Source organism: Anolis carolinensis, chromosome 3, assembly GCF_035594765.1.
Source record: "Anolis carolinensis isolate JA03-04 chromosome 3, rAnoCar3.1.pri, whole genome shotgun sequence".
NCBI classification, from domain to species: Eukaryota; Metazoa; Chordata; class Lepidosauria; order Squamata; family Dactyloidae; genus Anolis; species Anolis carolinensis.
In genome coordinates this window covers 116075629-116093433 of record NC_085843.1, presented here as the reverse complement: position 1 = coordinate 116093433, position 17805 = coordinate 116075629, and the positions used below count along the sequence as shown (strand labels likewise).

The window sequence follows — 17805 nt, the reverse complement described above, 5'->3', positions numbered from 1 at the left end:
TATTTTTCCTAATTGTACTCTAGGCTTTTTACTTGCTTTCTGTTCCTTCTCACACTTCTGAGGTTCTGTTTTTTTATTTTCCATTCAGTCTTTTTCCTACATCCTGCCCCTACATCTATTTTTCAAAAATATTCCCTTCCATCTTGCTAGCTTTTTCCGTCCTCTTCCATTTTCTCCCTCCATGACTTATACTTGCTGGAAATCTTTCCTTTTATGTGATAGTTTATATTCTAAGCTCTATTCAAGGTGTTCTTTTTGGTGTCATTTGAACATTATTCTTGGGTTGCTCCTGTATTCCTAGCTTTAAATTCTTTCTGATTTCATTCTCTTTCTCCAATTTACCTCTCATCCATCCATTTTCTAACTATCCCTTCTTTCCTCAATCAATATCTATTTCCAGGAAGGGCCTGCCATTTGATATTAGCCAGGTTGTTCTTTTAAAGGTCTAAAAAGTCCCAATCCAGTTTATCTGGCACTTTGTGGCTCTGACATTATCTTTTGGGAGATTCAAATAAGATATGCATCAAATCATCTCTTAGTTTCACTAAACATTTGAAAGCTGGTTAATGCCCAATCACCCTTTCAACACTTTACCTGCTCTTCATTCTTAACTTATTGTCTACTGTTCCTGAACTATATCCATTATCTAAGCTTTCTCTACTTTTTGACTCACTTCCCCTTCTCCTTATCCTTTCCCCGTCTCCACTCTTCAACTGCTTTCCTACAGCTCTGTAACATTTTGGGCTTTCAAGTCTTTTTCCTTCTTTCTTTGTCAATCTGCCCACTTAATTACCACAAACTTTTTGAGAACACTGGAATCTTTTAAAATGTTTCTGTGCCTCTTTTCTCTCTGAACATATAATCTATATGAGGGGGCAAGGAACCTTTAGCTTACAAGTTTCTCTTGCTATTATCTCTCCTTAATGACAAGAGATGAGAGGGCAATTAAAATTTTAATATCTTGTGTATAATAGAAATGAGCTGAGTTTGGGAGACAGAAACCCTGCTGAATGCAATCTAAGCTGAGCTTTGCAAGAAAAGAAGCCATTGCACTGGCACTAACTCCCAAACAGACATGTGGAGAACTAAATTGTGCTTTATATATGCTTGGTGAGAATTTCATCTTGTCTGAATTCTCTATGTTGCCCCACCGACTGCATTATAGGCTGGATACTCTTTTATCAAATATGTTAAGTAAAGCATATCCAAAGAATATTCTTTTAGCTTCTTTTTTTTTAAAAAAAGAAACAAAACAAACGCCTTGCTCAATTATTTTTTTATCAAAGTAATTAACTGGATAAAAGTACTGACATAGCTGTTTAATTCAGGTTAATCATGACTGTCACTGATTTTAATGGGATAACTAAGTCACCTGCTATTAACTTAGGTGGGATCTACCCCAATGCTTTTAAGACAACATATTAAGAACTCACTTGAATATCATATTAGGAACTACTATTTCATAGCATACCTTGAAGAATTTGCATTAAAATCCATTACATAGAATCATATAATTGGAAGAGACTACATGGGCCCAACCCCCTGCCATGCATCATCTCCACTAAACTTTTAATCTTTAGTCTAATCTCAGATATACAACTTACAATTGCGTCTTGTTGTCAGGAGTTGATCCTTGAGCAAGCAGTTGATCTTGCTGTTCTTGAATATGTAGCACCTTGCCATAGATGTCCTACAATACATAGGAAAATATAGATAGGTGAGCTCTAGCTATAATCGTCTAAAGAAAACAAGGAGATGTATCCAACTTCAACCATGCTCCCCCATCAATTCAATCCTTACGATTTCAAAGGACAAAGGGCAACTGCATGTGCACATAAATGGTGAGTGTACTTGTACATGTGATTATTGCTCAAATTATAAATACTTGATGAGCTATTAGTATTATATATCTCATCTCACTGTCTAAAAAGAGAACTCCTGACAACAGGCCAAATTGTGTTCAATCCATGTTTACAAGCAGAATGAGTTTTTGAAAAACCCATTGGGGAACCATATTAGTAAAAAAAAAGTTTCCCCTTCCTGACTGGTAACAGGGCAGAGCTGGTTAACAGTATTTCTGGTCTATCAGTGGATCTGTGGCTGCAAGACACGTTTACCTGTATTTTCTCCCCTATCCTCTGCTATACAAAAACGAATAAAATGCTCTCAGAGCTACATGCACACCAAAAAGGGAACATTACATGTTGTTTTGTCATTATCCTTGCAAGATCTTTCAGTCTTCAGATGGCAATAATATGAAACAATGCTACCTGGGTAGAAGAAAAGGAAGATGCTGCTTCACTTACTGTCACCTGGACTTATTGTAGGGCCAGAAAGCTAAAATACCCAATAATGGTTCTAAATGGATGGAGAGTTGCTTGTTTCCCAACTACAGCTATGTGGTGAAATAAATGTTATCAACACTGGGATTTATTTATCTTTCACAGTTGGTTCAGACTGAAGACCTGGGATGTCGTGAGCTTCCAAGTATATTTAGAGGAACTTTACTGAAGATTCTTTGTGAAACTTCAATGGTCTTAACTATGCCTGCATTTTCCAGTTCTCTGCATAAAAGAATTGCAAAAAGCTTTAAAAAATTTGCACCAGATGTTACAAACATGTTAAGTTTGTGTGCATTTGGCTGGGTTTAATGGGGACCAAAACCTTACAGCACAGCTGTGTAACCATTTCATGTTGGTGACATACTTTTCAGACATGTGTCATTCCCAGAAACAGTAATTCAGTTTTACTAGCAAATGGATATTAAACCAACCCCTTATAAGAGATAGGGACACATGAATAAATTACAATAATGAAATGTATGGGGATACAACATATCTCATTAAACCCTTTCATTTATATTTTAAAAATATGATTTATTGCTTATTTCACATATACACAGAGGTTTCTTGTTATGTTTGTATGACACACCTACACACTGCAGCTGACACATTAATGTGTCATGACACAGAGTTTGGAAAGCTCGGCTTTACAGGTAAGATAGTTCATTGCACTTCATATAATGGGGCTTTTGATGTAATCTTTTTCTAAAAAATTGTCAACCTATTATCATTGTTCTCAAATAAAATCGGTGTGAAAATATCTGAAAAGCTTTTATTTACTGACAGGTTAAATTTAAAATGAGGTGTTTTTATTAACTTCTTCAATTTGTATCTCACTTCAGCTATTTTCCCCCATGTATTTTGATTATTTCTAGATTGTACTATGCTTTTAAGCATAGATGCAACTTATTTACAGGATAGCAGATCAATGGAGAGGATAATGAGACACCCTATCTTCCAAAAGTATAACAAAAGTAAAAGAATCTGAGAAACATTATCACATGGCAAATATTCATATCTGAAGCATTTGAGACACAAATATAATCACTATGCAGTTAATTTTATAAAATACTGGTTAGTCACATATGTAGCTATAAACAGAAGGGCTTCATCCTTGACCTTGTCAATTAACAAGATGGACAGACAATGCTACAATGCTGCTGAATGTTAAGTAAAGAGCAGCACTCCTGATACTGAATTTCTGAAACACATCTTGGAAGAACAGATTACATAACTATCAGTAATTCATTTTAGACAACAGCTTTATACCACCAGCTCTACAAAAGTAAGGGGTGCAACGAGTAAAAGAAAAACAGGCGAGGGTTAAGGTGATTCTTTAAATTGAAAAGTGCAATCCCCCCAAATTTATTTGGTTTTTGTATTTTAATAGTCAAAACTAAGTTGATAAACATAAATCCTAACTTTAGATAAATTTGACTAATACAGCTGGATATATAGTGCATGCTATGTTTGGGGTTTTAATATTTCAAACGGTGCTGAAACATGAGAAAATGGGTGGACATCATTTTAAATTCTTCTAGCACACACACCTGAAATGAACATTTCTTCATATGTACTTGAATCACACAAACTGAAGACATGGTGTTTTACTGTTTTAACTGAGTATGATATCGGTTTTTAGGTGTGTTTTACGATTGTTGGTTTTTACTACATTTTGTATTATAGGTGGCATTTAATTTTGCCATTGTGTAAGACCACTCTGGGTCCCCCTGGGGGAGAAGAGCGGCATACAAAATAAATAAATAAAATAAACCCTTACAACTCAAAATGACACAAACTCAACACTTCTGTTTCAATTAAAACTGTTTTTAAAAACAGACGAGACAAATGAAAATAGAATTATACAGAACACTGGTGGCAATGGAAGCTATAACACATAAGAAGCACATGAAATGGAAAACGTGGCAAGGCTTCCTATAACATCAGTGTTCTTTATAATCCAATTTTAATTTTCTTCTGTTTTTAATTTTTTTTAATTGAAATGATCTAGATTATGTAAGGAAATGTAACATCACAGTAATTTATTACTGCTTAGGCCACCAGGCATTCACATTTATTTATACACATAATAAAAATGAAAAATGTGTGTATGTGGAGGGGGTGTCCACTTCCACAGACAGCCTCCCGCCTCCACAGAGCTATAGTTCCCACTGAGCAAGAGTCACCAATGGCCTTCCCTCCACTGACATGCAGGCTATAGTGAGTGCCATGAACATGGAGCCCAAACCCTGCCAGCGTCCTCCAAAAACACCATCCTGCCCCCCCACCCAAGTAAAGGCTTTCATGCCGGGACAATTTCATATTAGATGTTATTTTTCCTCCAGAATGGCCATCCCAGGGGTCCTTAATTTGCATGACCCCACCTACTGCCTCTATCTTAACCCTTAACCCTTTCCTACCTTTTCCTATGGCACACAGTTCACAGACGAATTGATCGGCAACTGAACCAGAGGTTTGGGGAGAATTCACCATGATTTACAAGAGTTGTACTTGACCTACACCCGGAGAGCATTGTTAACACAACCAACAATGGATCTGGACCTAACTTGCCACAGAAAATGGGACTTGCAGTATCTTTACTGATACTGTGACCCCCACCAACAATGGACTGGGACCAAACTCAGCACAGAGAAGCCCCATGACCAACTGAACATACTGCAGGGGTTAGTGAGAATGGTCCTTGATTTTGGGAGTTATAGTTAACCTAAATCCAGAAAGCCCTAAACCCAGCTGACGACGAATGTGGACTAAACTTGGCACACAGACCCAACATGGCCAACTATGAATACTGGCAGGGTTTGAGGGTGCAATTGAACATTACAGATTACTTGCAAAAGTGGCAGATCTCACTTGCAATGAATAAGAGAAATAAACCCAGGAAAGGGAATCCTGAGAAGAGTCATGCCATTTCTTTGTCAAATGTTCCTATATTGTGCTAGACATTATAAAATGGAGTGTGTTCATAATGCAGTGAAATTAATCTGAAACTATTCTCTCTTTGCTTTTTAAGTGACAGTTTTGTAAAGTATCTCTCTGATTTCTGTAAGAAATGCATTCTAAAACAGTATACACATTCTTCATATTTCCTTAGTAAAATATTACGAGAGAACCTGTTTAATGAAATCTTTTCTCATTTTTAATTAAGACATTTCCAAATACCCTGACATTACTTAAAGAAACTTACCCAAGATTCTTCAATAATTATACTAGTGTTTGTCAAAAAGATTTGATATAGAGAACAGCTTAATCAAGTGGCAAACGACATTATTCTTTCAAAAGGCTCGAACTCAGGGAAATCTTACATACCTTTTTTCAAAGGCAAGCTATAGCTAAAAGACTAAAGTTGTGCTCCTTTGTAATTTTTTAAAAACATTTCTTCATTATGATGGAATGCATCGAAACATCTTGCCCTTGGGTTGCTCTGCTTCAGCCAAAACAAATGCAAATAGCTTGTCAGATGACAGCTGCTTGATAAGGCTCCTCTACAAGACCTGCATGCTTTACTTTTTTCCGTGAAACTTGGGATGAAAGGCAGAAGGCAGGAAGAGAATTAATGTAGCATACAGTCTAAAGGCAATGCTACAACCGTGATTAAGTAGAAAAGCTAAAAGGCACAGATTTTCCACAGCCTCTCTGCATGCAACCCATCCGTGTAACAAGTTGACAGGCCTAGCGCGTCAGCTCCATCATCCTCTCCGACAGCTAAAACGCAGCGCTGCATCCCTTTTCAGAGAAAATTTGCGTCTGCACCATGAAGCGTTGTACATTATTTCTTAGCACTGCAGGGGGCTCAAGTCCATATGGAACCTTCACAAATATTACCACAGATCAAACCAGCGGCGTTTCAAGGCAGATTTGACATACCTATTTAAATGAACAGTAGGGGTCCTCAGGCTGCCTCAGGCTGTGCAGGAGAAAACCTCTCTGGAAAGCCTCTGCTGCAGCTCCATTACTCAGCAAAGACACACTCTACATTTATCATTCATTTCATTTCTGCCAGGGCAAGAAGCTCATTTGCCCAAGGTCAACCAAAAGAAAAAATAATAATTCCTCTCTTCTCCTTCGAAAGAAATAAATGTACCTGACATGTGAGAATTCTGTCCTTTGGGTGTGTCGAGTACAAGCACATGAGATAATTCTAAAAAACCCCTCTAAAGCCAGCATTTAGAAGAAGTTTCTAAATGCAATCGGAACCCAGTAGATAGCAAAGGAAACCAAATCTAATCGTATCACCACTTCAAAGTTATCACTGTATAAAGAAGTATGTTCTGGTTTCTGTAAATGACCATGGCCAGTCTCCCAGAAAGTCAATGAACCGATGTCTACAGCTGTATAATATATTGTTCAAATACTATGAATGTTTTGCTATTGCAAGTACATGCAGCAGTTCTGTAGTATAGTTACCAAGGAGGTAATGGTAAAGATCTATCTTGCTGGATTAGCCAGAGTTCTATCCAATCCAGAAATGCTTTTTCAAGATGATTAACCAGAATACATCTTCTGAAAATGTAGGTAACTTGGTGCTTTTCAGATGTACCCAATAAAAATTCTCATCTGGATGTAAACCAGAAGTCAGAGATAATACTTTACAACATTTGGAGAGTGTCCTATTGTTTAGGCAGCCCGAGGAAAGGCAAGGGTATTGAGTTACATACTAATGCAATAATCAAGTGTGGTGTTATTTCAGGACTTCTACTAAGTTATACTACAACTGGGTAGGAAGAAGTCTTATGATAGGCACCATATTTTCCCCCTATTAGTACAACACCAGAGAGAATTAAGGCAGTTACCTCCATGCCTTTGCTGCATGAAGATGAAGCTACATACAGCCTCGAAGTAAGGGGTTTAGGGCTAATTTGACCACCCTACAACAACTCAAGAATTTACTGATATCTGGACAAACTGTATTATCAGTGACTACAAATGCCATTAGTAAACAGGTCTGAATCTGACTTCAAGACCCTAAACTGACAGATTTACATTTATAAGGAATGTCTAAAGAGAAATATATTCAAATAATTCTCATTGCTTATAGCCCTATGCCAGCATTAAAGCATCTGTGAAACTGATTTTAGCATTAGAAGCTCTGTAGAATTGTTTTAACAGTTTTTTCTGCCTAGACCTGTGTAATTTTGTGTTCTATTTTATCCTACCGTCTTGAATTTTCACTGTTTCCTCTTCTATCTTCTTTCTTAGTTTTCTCCTAAGAGTCCTTTCAAATAGGCTCATATTTTAAACAGAAAATGTGAACTTTGATAGAACCCATACCAATTCACACATTTCTAAAAGTTACAGTCATGTCCAACCAGACATGCATCTGACCAGAAAACATACCCAAACTTCTGCTGTTATGGTTTTATTTAAATTAAACATGTAAAGCTGCATTAAATATCATAAATGTAAGTACTTACACAAGCAGTCTAAAGAACCTTCTGCAATTTTACATTCCTCAAAAATATTTGATATTGTAAATTGAATTAGGAAGGGGTTTAAGTGAAATATGATTTCATATTTTAGTAAAATTTAGACTGCAGTATTTACTTATTATATGAACAAACGAAAACTTATACGGGAAACTTATTCTTTAATTTCCCATAATAAATTTAATTCTCTCTAAAACTTTAAATTTCCCTCAAAATGTTGAGTTAAAAAAATATGAAAGTAATTTTATTTTGCTCCATTAGAATAAAAATCAGATTACTTACGTGCAGTAAAGAATAATATGCTTGCTTGCCAGTGTAAAAAAGAAAATGAAATGGACGACCATCTTCACCCCACTGTATTGCTAAAAAAATAAAAATAAGTAAACAAAAAATAATAAGTCATTACAGGAAAAAAAAACTATACCCTGTATCACTGCTTTTGAAAGCATAGGACATAGTTAAAAAGTAGTAAAAAAAAGCCTAAATCAGAGAAGTGAAAGAAATAGCTAATGAGAAACATTCCTTTGAAGCAGCTGATGCAGCAGATAAAAAGGAATGGGGGATTTAGGTGGGAAGGGTGCTATATAGTGCCACTGAGGTTGGGCAAGATTACTGTCAAAGAGCTTACCTAATAGCTCCAGAGCAGGCATTTGGCCCTCCAGGTGTTTTGGACTTCAACACTGGGTAATCAACCTGTTCTGGATGAGGCTGCTCTTCTTCCTCTAAGGGAGAAGTGCACAGCTTTGGAGTGCTCCTAGACACATTTCTGTTACTGGGCAGCTTGGAGTGCCTGGGTAGCTTGGTTGGCCCACAAGCTACAACTATTCCTGGACAATGACAAGCTGGCTACTGTTGTTTCTGCGCAGTCATTACCGTCCAAAGACTGAACCGGTGCCTGGCTGCTGTGTCGGATGAGGAAGAACAAATTGAAGTTGAATCCAGACAAGACAGAGGTACTCCTGGGTCAGTCGCAAGGCCGAACAGGGTATAGGGTTACAGCCTGTGCTGGATGGAGTCGCACTCCATCTAAAGGTGCAGGTTCGCAGTTTGGGAGTCCTCCTGGACTCATTGCTGAGTCTGGAACCCCAGGTTTCGGCAGTGGCCAGGGGGGCCTTCGCACAACTCAAACTTGTGCGCCAACTGCGCCCGTACCTTGGGAAACGTGACTTGGTCACAGTGGTCCATGCTCTTGTAACATCTCGTTTGGACTACTGCAATGTGCTCTACGTGGGGTTGCCTTTTAAGAATGTTGGGAAGCTGGGACTAGTCCAACGTTCTGCAGCCAGGTTACTAACTGGAGCGCCATTCAGGGAGCATACAACTCCTCTGTTGAAGCAGTTCCACTGGATGCTTGTTAGCTTCTGGGCACAATTCAAAGTGCTGCCTTTGGCCTACAAAACCTTAAACGGCTCTGGTCCAACTTACCTCTCAGAACGTATCTCCCCCTACGGGCCGTCCCGCAGATTAAGATCTTCAAGTGAGGCCCTGATCTCGGTCCCGCCACCGTCAAAGGTGCGGTTGGTGGGGACAAGAGACAGGGCTTTTTCGGTAGTGGCTCCGCAGCTGTGGAACTCCTTGCCAAGAGAGATTAGGGAAGCCCCCTCACTCATGTCTTTTAGGAAGCAGCTGAAGACATGGCTGTGGGACCAAACTTTTGGCCCATCCTAAGATATGAGTTGATATGACCTGATGGATTCCGTGAATTAATATTAAGTCAAACACGGACTGGCTTACTGATTTATGGTGAGCCCATGAATTTGATAGGGTATTCTTAGGCAAGAAATATTCATAGGTGATCTTCCTCAGAAATATAACTACAGCACCTGATATATTTTGGCACTCGTCCATCAAAGTACAGGCAGTCCCCAAGTTACAAACAAGATAGGTTCTGTAGCTTTGTTCTTAAGTTATATTTGTTTGTAAGTTGGAACAGGCACATTTTAAGTGTATCTCCAGCTGTGTGTGTGTATAAACACATACATACATACATACACACGCAAGCTTTGGATAGCTTAGAGAAGGGTTAACACCCCTGTGGTGTTTGTTTTGCTGTTTGTGCCCCTATTCAGAAGATTTCACCTAACTTAACTTCCAAGATCAGACAGTGCCTTTAAGCTATTAGGCCCCTAGAATCTAGCTTAGACTCCAAACATTATATCTAGAAAACCAGATAAGCAGATCATATTCAGCTTTGTTATAAGGGCAATGTGTGGCCAAGGGGTTTCAGGGAGACCCCAGACCCTCTGCAGTTGCTCATCCCTGTTAAATTAATTAAAAATAGGTTTTGAAACTGAAATATCCCAAAGTAGTATGTGACATGGCAGTCAAGTGGAGAAAAATCAAAATGGATGAGAAAATGTCTGAGTGCACATCTCATAGTTCTTTGAGATATTTTGTGTGTAAGTTTATAGATAAAGAAAGACACTTTAATATATTCTATATCTTTACTTACCTCTTTGCTTTGGAAAAATCTCATCAGGATGCTGTTTAAAAATAATAGAATTGCTATTATTATTATTATTATCATCATCATCATCATCATCATCATCATAGTATACAACATAATTATATAGATACAATATCTATATATATAAAAGAGTGATGGAATTCGAGCACCGAGCAAAACAACAAAAGTAAAGGGCCCCCAACCTCGACATTTGACAACACATCCCATCATCCACGCCTTAAGGTTGAAACAACACAAACTCACTTCACGCAGCTCCACATGGAGAGAACCCACAACGCCCCATTGGGAGCCATGCCCGGGAGGGAGGAAAAGAGAAAACATAATGGCAGCTGCAAGAGAAAAGGCAGGCAATGGGAAAAAGCTGTCCCCTGGGTCCTAGCGCCCGCCCATCATCAGAAATATTTCTCTCCATATACTCTCCCTTCTACAATATCCAACCCATTTTAACACTCAATATTTTAAATATATGCTATCAACCATGACAATCAACACAATCTGACTCCTAATATTTTAACAAGCTTAAAATCACAACACCAAATAAAAAACAACACTCTTAAAACACAGGAATGCCAGACACTAAACAATCACGGCCAGCTAACACCTCCCACCATCTGCCATGCAGGACACAATCCAAGCACTCCCAACAGATGGCCACCCAGCCTCTCAATAATAATAATAATAATAATAATAATAATAATAATAATAATAATAATAATAACAACAACAACAACATCATACAATCCTAACGTTTCTAATATACCGATGATAACGTACTCTATACCCATTCAGAAAACCTACAACATCTCTTGCACAACTGCAATATCCCTATAACGTACTCTATACACATTCACAACACCTACAACATCTCTTATACAACTAATATACCGATGATAACGTACTCTATACCCATTCACAACACCTACAACATCTGTTATACAACTCTAATATACCGATGATAACATACTCTATACCCATTCACAACACCTACAACATCTCTTATACAACTCTAATATACCGATGATAACGTACTCTATCCCCATTCAAAACACCAACATCTCTTATACAACTCTAATATACCGATGATAACGTACTCTATACCCATTCACAACACCTACAACATCTCTTATACAACTCTAATATACCGATGATAACGTACTCTATACCCATTCACAACACCGACAACATCTCTTAGACACCATTCATACTTACCTCCAACAGACAAAAACACCTAATAATCACAAATATTGTATATTCACAACCTTTAGGAAATAATATCCCCTAATGACGCAGCGTCTTCAACCGCTAACCTACTCAACTTCTCCAATGAAACGTCGCACGTTTGAATTCGAAAAACGGAGTCAACCCCCACTATTACCCCACCTTCTCCCAACCCAACAGTTCCAAAACATCCAAATATCACTACATCCAATATCATCCAAATAAACAACCAAATATCAGTACTCTTCTGACACAAAACTAACAGTGCTCCATACAGTCATACCATCCACATGACCTCCAAGGACTCTACAAACAATGCCACCTCTTCGACTTACAAATACATATGATCACCAACCCACACACTCACACACGACTGGACTTAATATCAGGAAAAAACCTTTACCCTTTACCTTAACTACCTCCAATTCCTCAATACTTTATTTCCCATACCACCAGACTTTGCCACAGCAACGCGTGTCCGGGCACAGCTAGTTATTATATATTATTACTATAATATATTAGATGATCTTCAGCAAAGTATTATGTTCTTACCTTCATTACAGGTCTGGCTCTTTTCTCAAGCAGACCAGAAGGAAAAAGATAAGCAATAGCTTTCTGTAAACCAAGAAAAAGAAGACTTTGTTTTGAAAATGACAATGGTACCATTTAGCATCTTCTAAAACTCTGATTTCAGGAAATATGTTTTACAATGACGGTTAAGCTTCAGGTCACTAGTACATAACCCACAAAGAACCCACAACCACAAGGAACACCAAAATAAGCTAAGTTGTGCTTGGTGCCGAGAAGACAATACCATACATACTTAGTAGTAAGAAGCAAGGCTTCTGGGCACATATTTAGAAATTCATATTCACTCCCAGGGTGAAGAGCACAGTCCTTTCATAGGAAAACAACTCCTGATTTTTCCTAAGTTTTCTCCACTTCAAGAGCATAACATGGAAGGTCAAAATTATCTTTGCTCAGTATAGTCAACAACTGGAAGTGATAAATTCTTGTTAATCTCCTGTACATCATACAGAGTTTTACCAGCAGATTACTATCTAACCTCTCTTAGCTGTATAATCCTATATGCTACTTAGAACAAATATTACTGATGTGTTCTGAGCCAAGACATTTATGAGATGGGGCAAACTGACAGTCTCCCCCCCCCCCCCCCACCAAGTGGAAATGTCCTTCAGGTATGCATTAAGCTCTTTGGATTCTAGCCAATGTTATTATAATTGAACAAAACCTTGCCATTTCCAAGAGAACACAAGTCTCCTGTGCAATGGGTCAGCCTTGTCAACATCTTTAGGAATCCAGGCAATTTCCTGTACAAAAAACAGGAACTGATGTCTTCAAAAGAGCAATTTCTCTGCAACTCTGGAAAACTGAACATCAAAGGTCTTTCCCCAATAATATCTTTACTCTCTTCTGCATCGTCCTTTGTGTTTAAAGGGGGGAAAGATAAACCATATTTCCCCGAAACACATTTGGATTTCAATGAGTCTCTCTTATGAAGTGAACGAAACTGAGACTAGAGTTGCGTTGGCGTAAATCTCGTAGCAAATCCAATCGAGCATGGTGTAGGGCTCATTTAAAAGTCTATTCCGCAACAATGCACAAAGATGATTTGTGACCTCCAACATTGCATCTGCAAAGAACCACCCAAAAGAGCTGTTTCATGTGGTCAGAGGACTTTTAGACACTGCTCCCTGACCAATTGGCAGCTCATTGTAATGAGCTCATTAGGTTCTTTGCAAATAAAGTCACTCAGATCCTCACTGACTTAGTGTTGAAGAGTCTCCGTGGATGTTACTGAAGCACCTGATTGTCCTTGTGTAATAGATTCTTTTCAACTTGTGCTGTCTAAGGATGTGGACAAAATCTTGGGAGAGATGAAGGCGACCACCTGTTCTATGGACCCTTGCCCATTCTGGCTACTTAAATCGGCCCCAGGGGGAGGGGGGGGAGCCAGCAGATTGGGTGAAGGTGCTGGTCAATGCCTCCTTGACACAAGGCATTATGCTTTCTAGTTTCAAGGAGGCTGTAGGAAGACCTCTATTAAAGAAACCAGTGCTGGATCCCACTCAAATGGATAATTATCAGCCAAATCTTGGGCAAGGTTCTAGAGAAGGTGTTTGCCTCCCAGTTCCAAAGTTTCCTGAGGAAACTGATTATCTGGATCTATTTCAATCTGGTTTCAGGCCCGGTCTTGGAACTAAGGCAGCATGGGTCACCTTGGTAGGTGATCTACGAAGGTAACTAAATAGGGGGAGTTCTCCTAAACCTCCCAGCAGCATTCCTCTCAGATGGTATTCTTCTGGGCCGGCCCACTGGGATGGGGCTTGGAGGCATTGTTTTACAGTGGCTCCAGTCCTTTCTGGAAGGCCGGTCTCAGATGGTGGCACTGAAGAGCTATATTTTTAAACAGTAGAGTCTCACTTATCCAAGACTCGCTTATCCAAGGTTCTGGATTATCCAATGCATTTTTGTAGTCAATGCTTTCAATATGTCGCAATAAATTCGTAAATACAGTAATTACAACATAACATTACTGCGTATTGAACTACTTTTTCTGTCAAATTTGTTGTATAATATGATGTCTTGGTGCTTAATTTGTAAAATCATAACCTAATTTGATGTTTAATAGGCTTTTCCTTAATCCCTCCTTATTATCCAAGATATTCGCTTATCCATGGTTCTGCTGGTCCGTTTAACTTGGATAAATGGGACTCTACTGTATTTTTATACAGATTTAAATTGTTCAGTACAATCAGTGATGCCTGACTGATTGATTTATAATCTTTTAGCTAAAGTTGCTTTCTCTGTTTTAATTGTATGTGTAAATGTTTTTATTTTTACAGCATTGAATGTTTGCCATGTTTTTGTGTTATATTTGGATGACACCCTGAGTCCCTTCAGCAAGAAAGGATTATTATTATTATTATTATTATTATTATTATTATTATTATTATTATTATTATTATTATTAAATAGTTCCAATTCTTTGTGGCTCTAGACACCTGGAAGGACAAATAATCTGTTTCTTTTGGCTAAGGCTAATGTCACATAAATATAGGGTGTTTGAAAAAGAACTCCCTAGTTTTAAGTTAAAACACATTAGAACTAGGGAGTTCTTTTTCAAACAGCCTGTAGTTTGAGTGTTCCCAACAGAGATCTGACTAGATAAGACAAAGCAGCTCATGACAGAAGTAAATTTCAAGTAAATGTGGCTTGGTTTTGACATTTTTCAAAATGAGGAAAAGTCTCCAACACAACACATTTACATGATCATTTACTAAACATCTTAATTACTTTTAAATTTATTTAATACTAAGTGTTTATGTCTTCAAGTTGCCTTGACTTATGGTGACCCCACAAAATTCATAAGCATTTCATAGGCAAAAATACAGCCTACAGCTTTTGGATTTCTATAGTACAATGTAATACTAGTGCTACACAAAATTCATTATGATCTTGAACTTTAAATTGCTATGTCAAAAAATACTAGTAGAAGCAAAACATTTTCCACAAGGAAAAGAAATAAAGTTCCAGTATACAGTCAATGTTTTCCTCTCTGAAAAATTGTATTGCATTGCTAGTTACATTAACTCAAGGCTATTACACACTGATAATATTTTCTGTAGACACAGATTGGTTTGTCAATGCTATCAACCTTATTAATATGCATGGAGTGCATAAAGACTTCACCTATTACTTTATTAATACTCTATTGGCATTCAAAATAGAAATTCTGAGAATTCAGCAGCAAACAAAAAGGATTAACTTGATTTTATGGAATGGTATTTTGATTCTCTTAGTGACTTGATGAATTCCCATTTGTTAGTCAATGGGGATATTGTACATACACAGAGTAGGTGAACATCCATTTGTGAACAAATGAGGATTAATTATAATGACAATAGAATAATGTACTGTGAGCGAATGGATATTAAACACAATATAAAAACATATCAAAAGAATATATTAAGGAATACTGGGACCAACTGTTTATACTTATTAAGTAGTTGCTTCTACAGTAGGCTCTCCTTGATGATTCAAAGAATAATCTCACAGCTGTGAGAGGAAAAAATTCTAACTAGAATAAATCCATAATTAAAACAGAATAAACTATTGTCTGTGTACATGTTAAAGAGGTAGAAAACAAGACTAAAGGAACAAGGGACACAAACTATTCAGTATATTGTCCAAGCCATTTTTCTGGTAGTACTCTCATACTGCTAAATAGTAAGGGATCTACTGAATAACCTGCTGAAAGACTAGGCTGTAATCAAATAATTAAGTATGCAAATTGAACAAAGCATTTGTTAGTTAAACAGACTAACAATAATAGACCTTCTTATTGATAGATGTGTCTTTTAAGTCATACAGTAGAGTCTCACTTATCCAAGACTCGCTTATCCAAGGTTCTGGATTATCCAATGCATTTTTGTAGTCAATGTTTTCAATATATCGTATTATTTTGGTGCTAAATTCGTAAATACAGTAATTACAACATAACATTACTGCGTATTGAACTACTTTTTCTGTCAAATTTGTTGTATAACATGATGTTTTGGTGCTTAATTTGTAAAATCATAACCTAATTTGATGTTTAATAGGCTTTTCTTTAATCCCTCCTTATTATCCAAGATATTTGCTTATCCAAATGCTGACAGCCTGTTTAGCTTGGATAAGTGAGACTCTACTGTACTTTGAAAAATGGAACATTAACATCTTGTTCATTTTGGTTAGTTGCATGATAAAATCCACAATTGGTATTTAAATCCAGCTTACTGATTTGCTGGTGTTTAAAACATCTGATGTCCAATAACTATGTATAGGGTGCCAAGGGATTATTACAATGTCAGCACCAGAGCTTATCCTATTGGCAGCAACTATTCTCCATGTGTTAATATTTTGAAGATGCTAAAACTTCCATCACAACCTATTTTTACAAGAACATTTTTGTAGAAGCATTTACTTACATTTCTGTTTTTTCCTTTCATACATGAAGATTTTTATAGTGAGTACAAAGAATTCCTATGTAGGCCAGGCACTATCCTAATTCAAGGATGGTTAGTTTCAGCAAGCTTACTGAATCAGTAGCTTTCACACTTTTTATGAACATTTTAAAAGGCTGCAACCTTGACTATGAAACCTCTGTTTTATTGTCTCCTCAAACACAGAACTGTTCTAGTGCAAGCCTGAAGCTTATCTATAACTTATCGTTAACCAATATAATGGGCACATTTAAGTGTCTTGAGATTCTTAAAGAGTAATCTTTTGTGCAAATCTTAAGAGGCTTGTATTTCAAAAGCATCATACACATACTTTCAAAAGAACTGCTTGTTGAAAGAAAGAATATTTGAGTAGTATGACAGGGGGCAGGAGGGAAAGAATGGGTTCAGATGGAGAATACAGACTGATCAAATTCTCAAATCTATTTCCCTCCCCCTCTCAAGACATGTATGTATACTTGACCGTACATAAAAAATAGAGGCATGGGGATAGTCCTTCTTTTTCTGCCCCCCCCCCCCCCAATATTAACGCTTTCTACAAGAACTGTCTACAATGGATACCTGCCCCTAGCTTTGCATTTCAAGGTGAGCATCCCCTGACTGAATTCTTCTTTGCAAGCCCTCATCAACTACCTTACCTACAAAATATGATGGCATCTGATGCCTTCATCTATTTTGAGCATGCCTGTCCGTTCTTCTCCCCCTGCATAAATAGCGTAGATATGGAAAGTAAGTCTAGTGCTCCAGAGTTCAATCCACGGCAAACTGGCACAGAATTCCTAATACTGCACGAAACTAAACATCTTAGTAGTGCGTAGGATGAAGTTAGGACAATTAAAGTGGTATCGGTGCCACAATTGTGTAGTTTCAGGATCTGTGGAGGACTAGAGCTCTCTTGGTCAGACAACTGGAGCCATGGCAATTGAAATGGAACCAAAGTGCGAAAACTATTTAGGGTTAAACTAACCAACATCCCCATTCCCCTTAAGTATCAGCTACTGCAATTTGATTTGATGTTCTGGCAACAAATAAGTACTAGTTCTTGAAAAATGGCATTTATCATTATCATTGCAGTTTCTTTAAAAGGTGTGTTTTATTGTTACGCATTGGACAAGAACTTGCACTTAGAATGCCAATATCAATGTGACCTACACAGATTCTCAGCCCTCACACATTAATCGATTTACAATCAACACTCTGAATGTATGGTTTCTGCATCCACAGATTCCACCATCCACAGCTTGAAAATATATTTTAAAATTACAAAAATGAAACCTTGATTTTGCCACTTCATATAATGGACACCATTT

At 37.6% G+C, this 17805-nt stretch overlaps 1 protein-coding gene across 1 annotated transcript in view; it reads right to left on the bottom strand.

Annotated features, from left to right (window-relative positions):
- Positions 1-17805, bottom strand: part of mrps9 (mitochondrial ribosomal protein S9) — a 41808-nt gene that overhangs the window by 8913 nt on the left and 15090 nt on the right. Inside the window, exons 3-6 of the mRNA XM_003224283.4 lie at positions 12024-12086; positions 10239-10269; positions 8069-8148; positions 1605-1690 (exon numbers count right to left, since the gene is read on the bottom strand). Coding sequence (XP_003224331.1) covers positions 1605-1690; positions 8069-8148; positions 10239-10269; positions 12024-12086 — 260 coding nt within the window. The remainder of the gene's footprint in view (positions 1-1604; positions 1691-8068; positions 8149-10238; positions 10270-12023; positions 12087-17805) is intronic.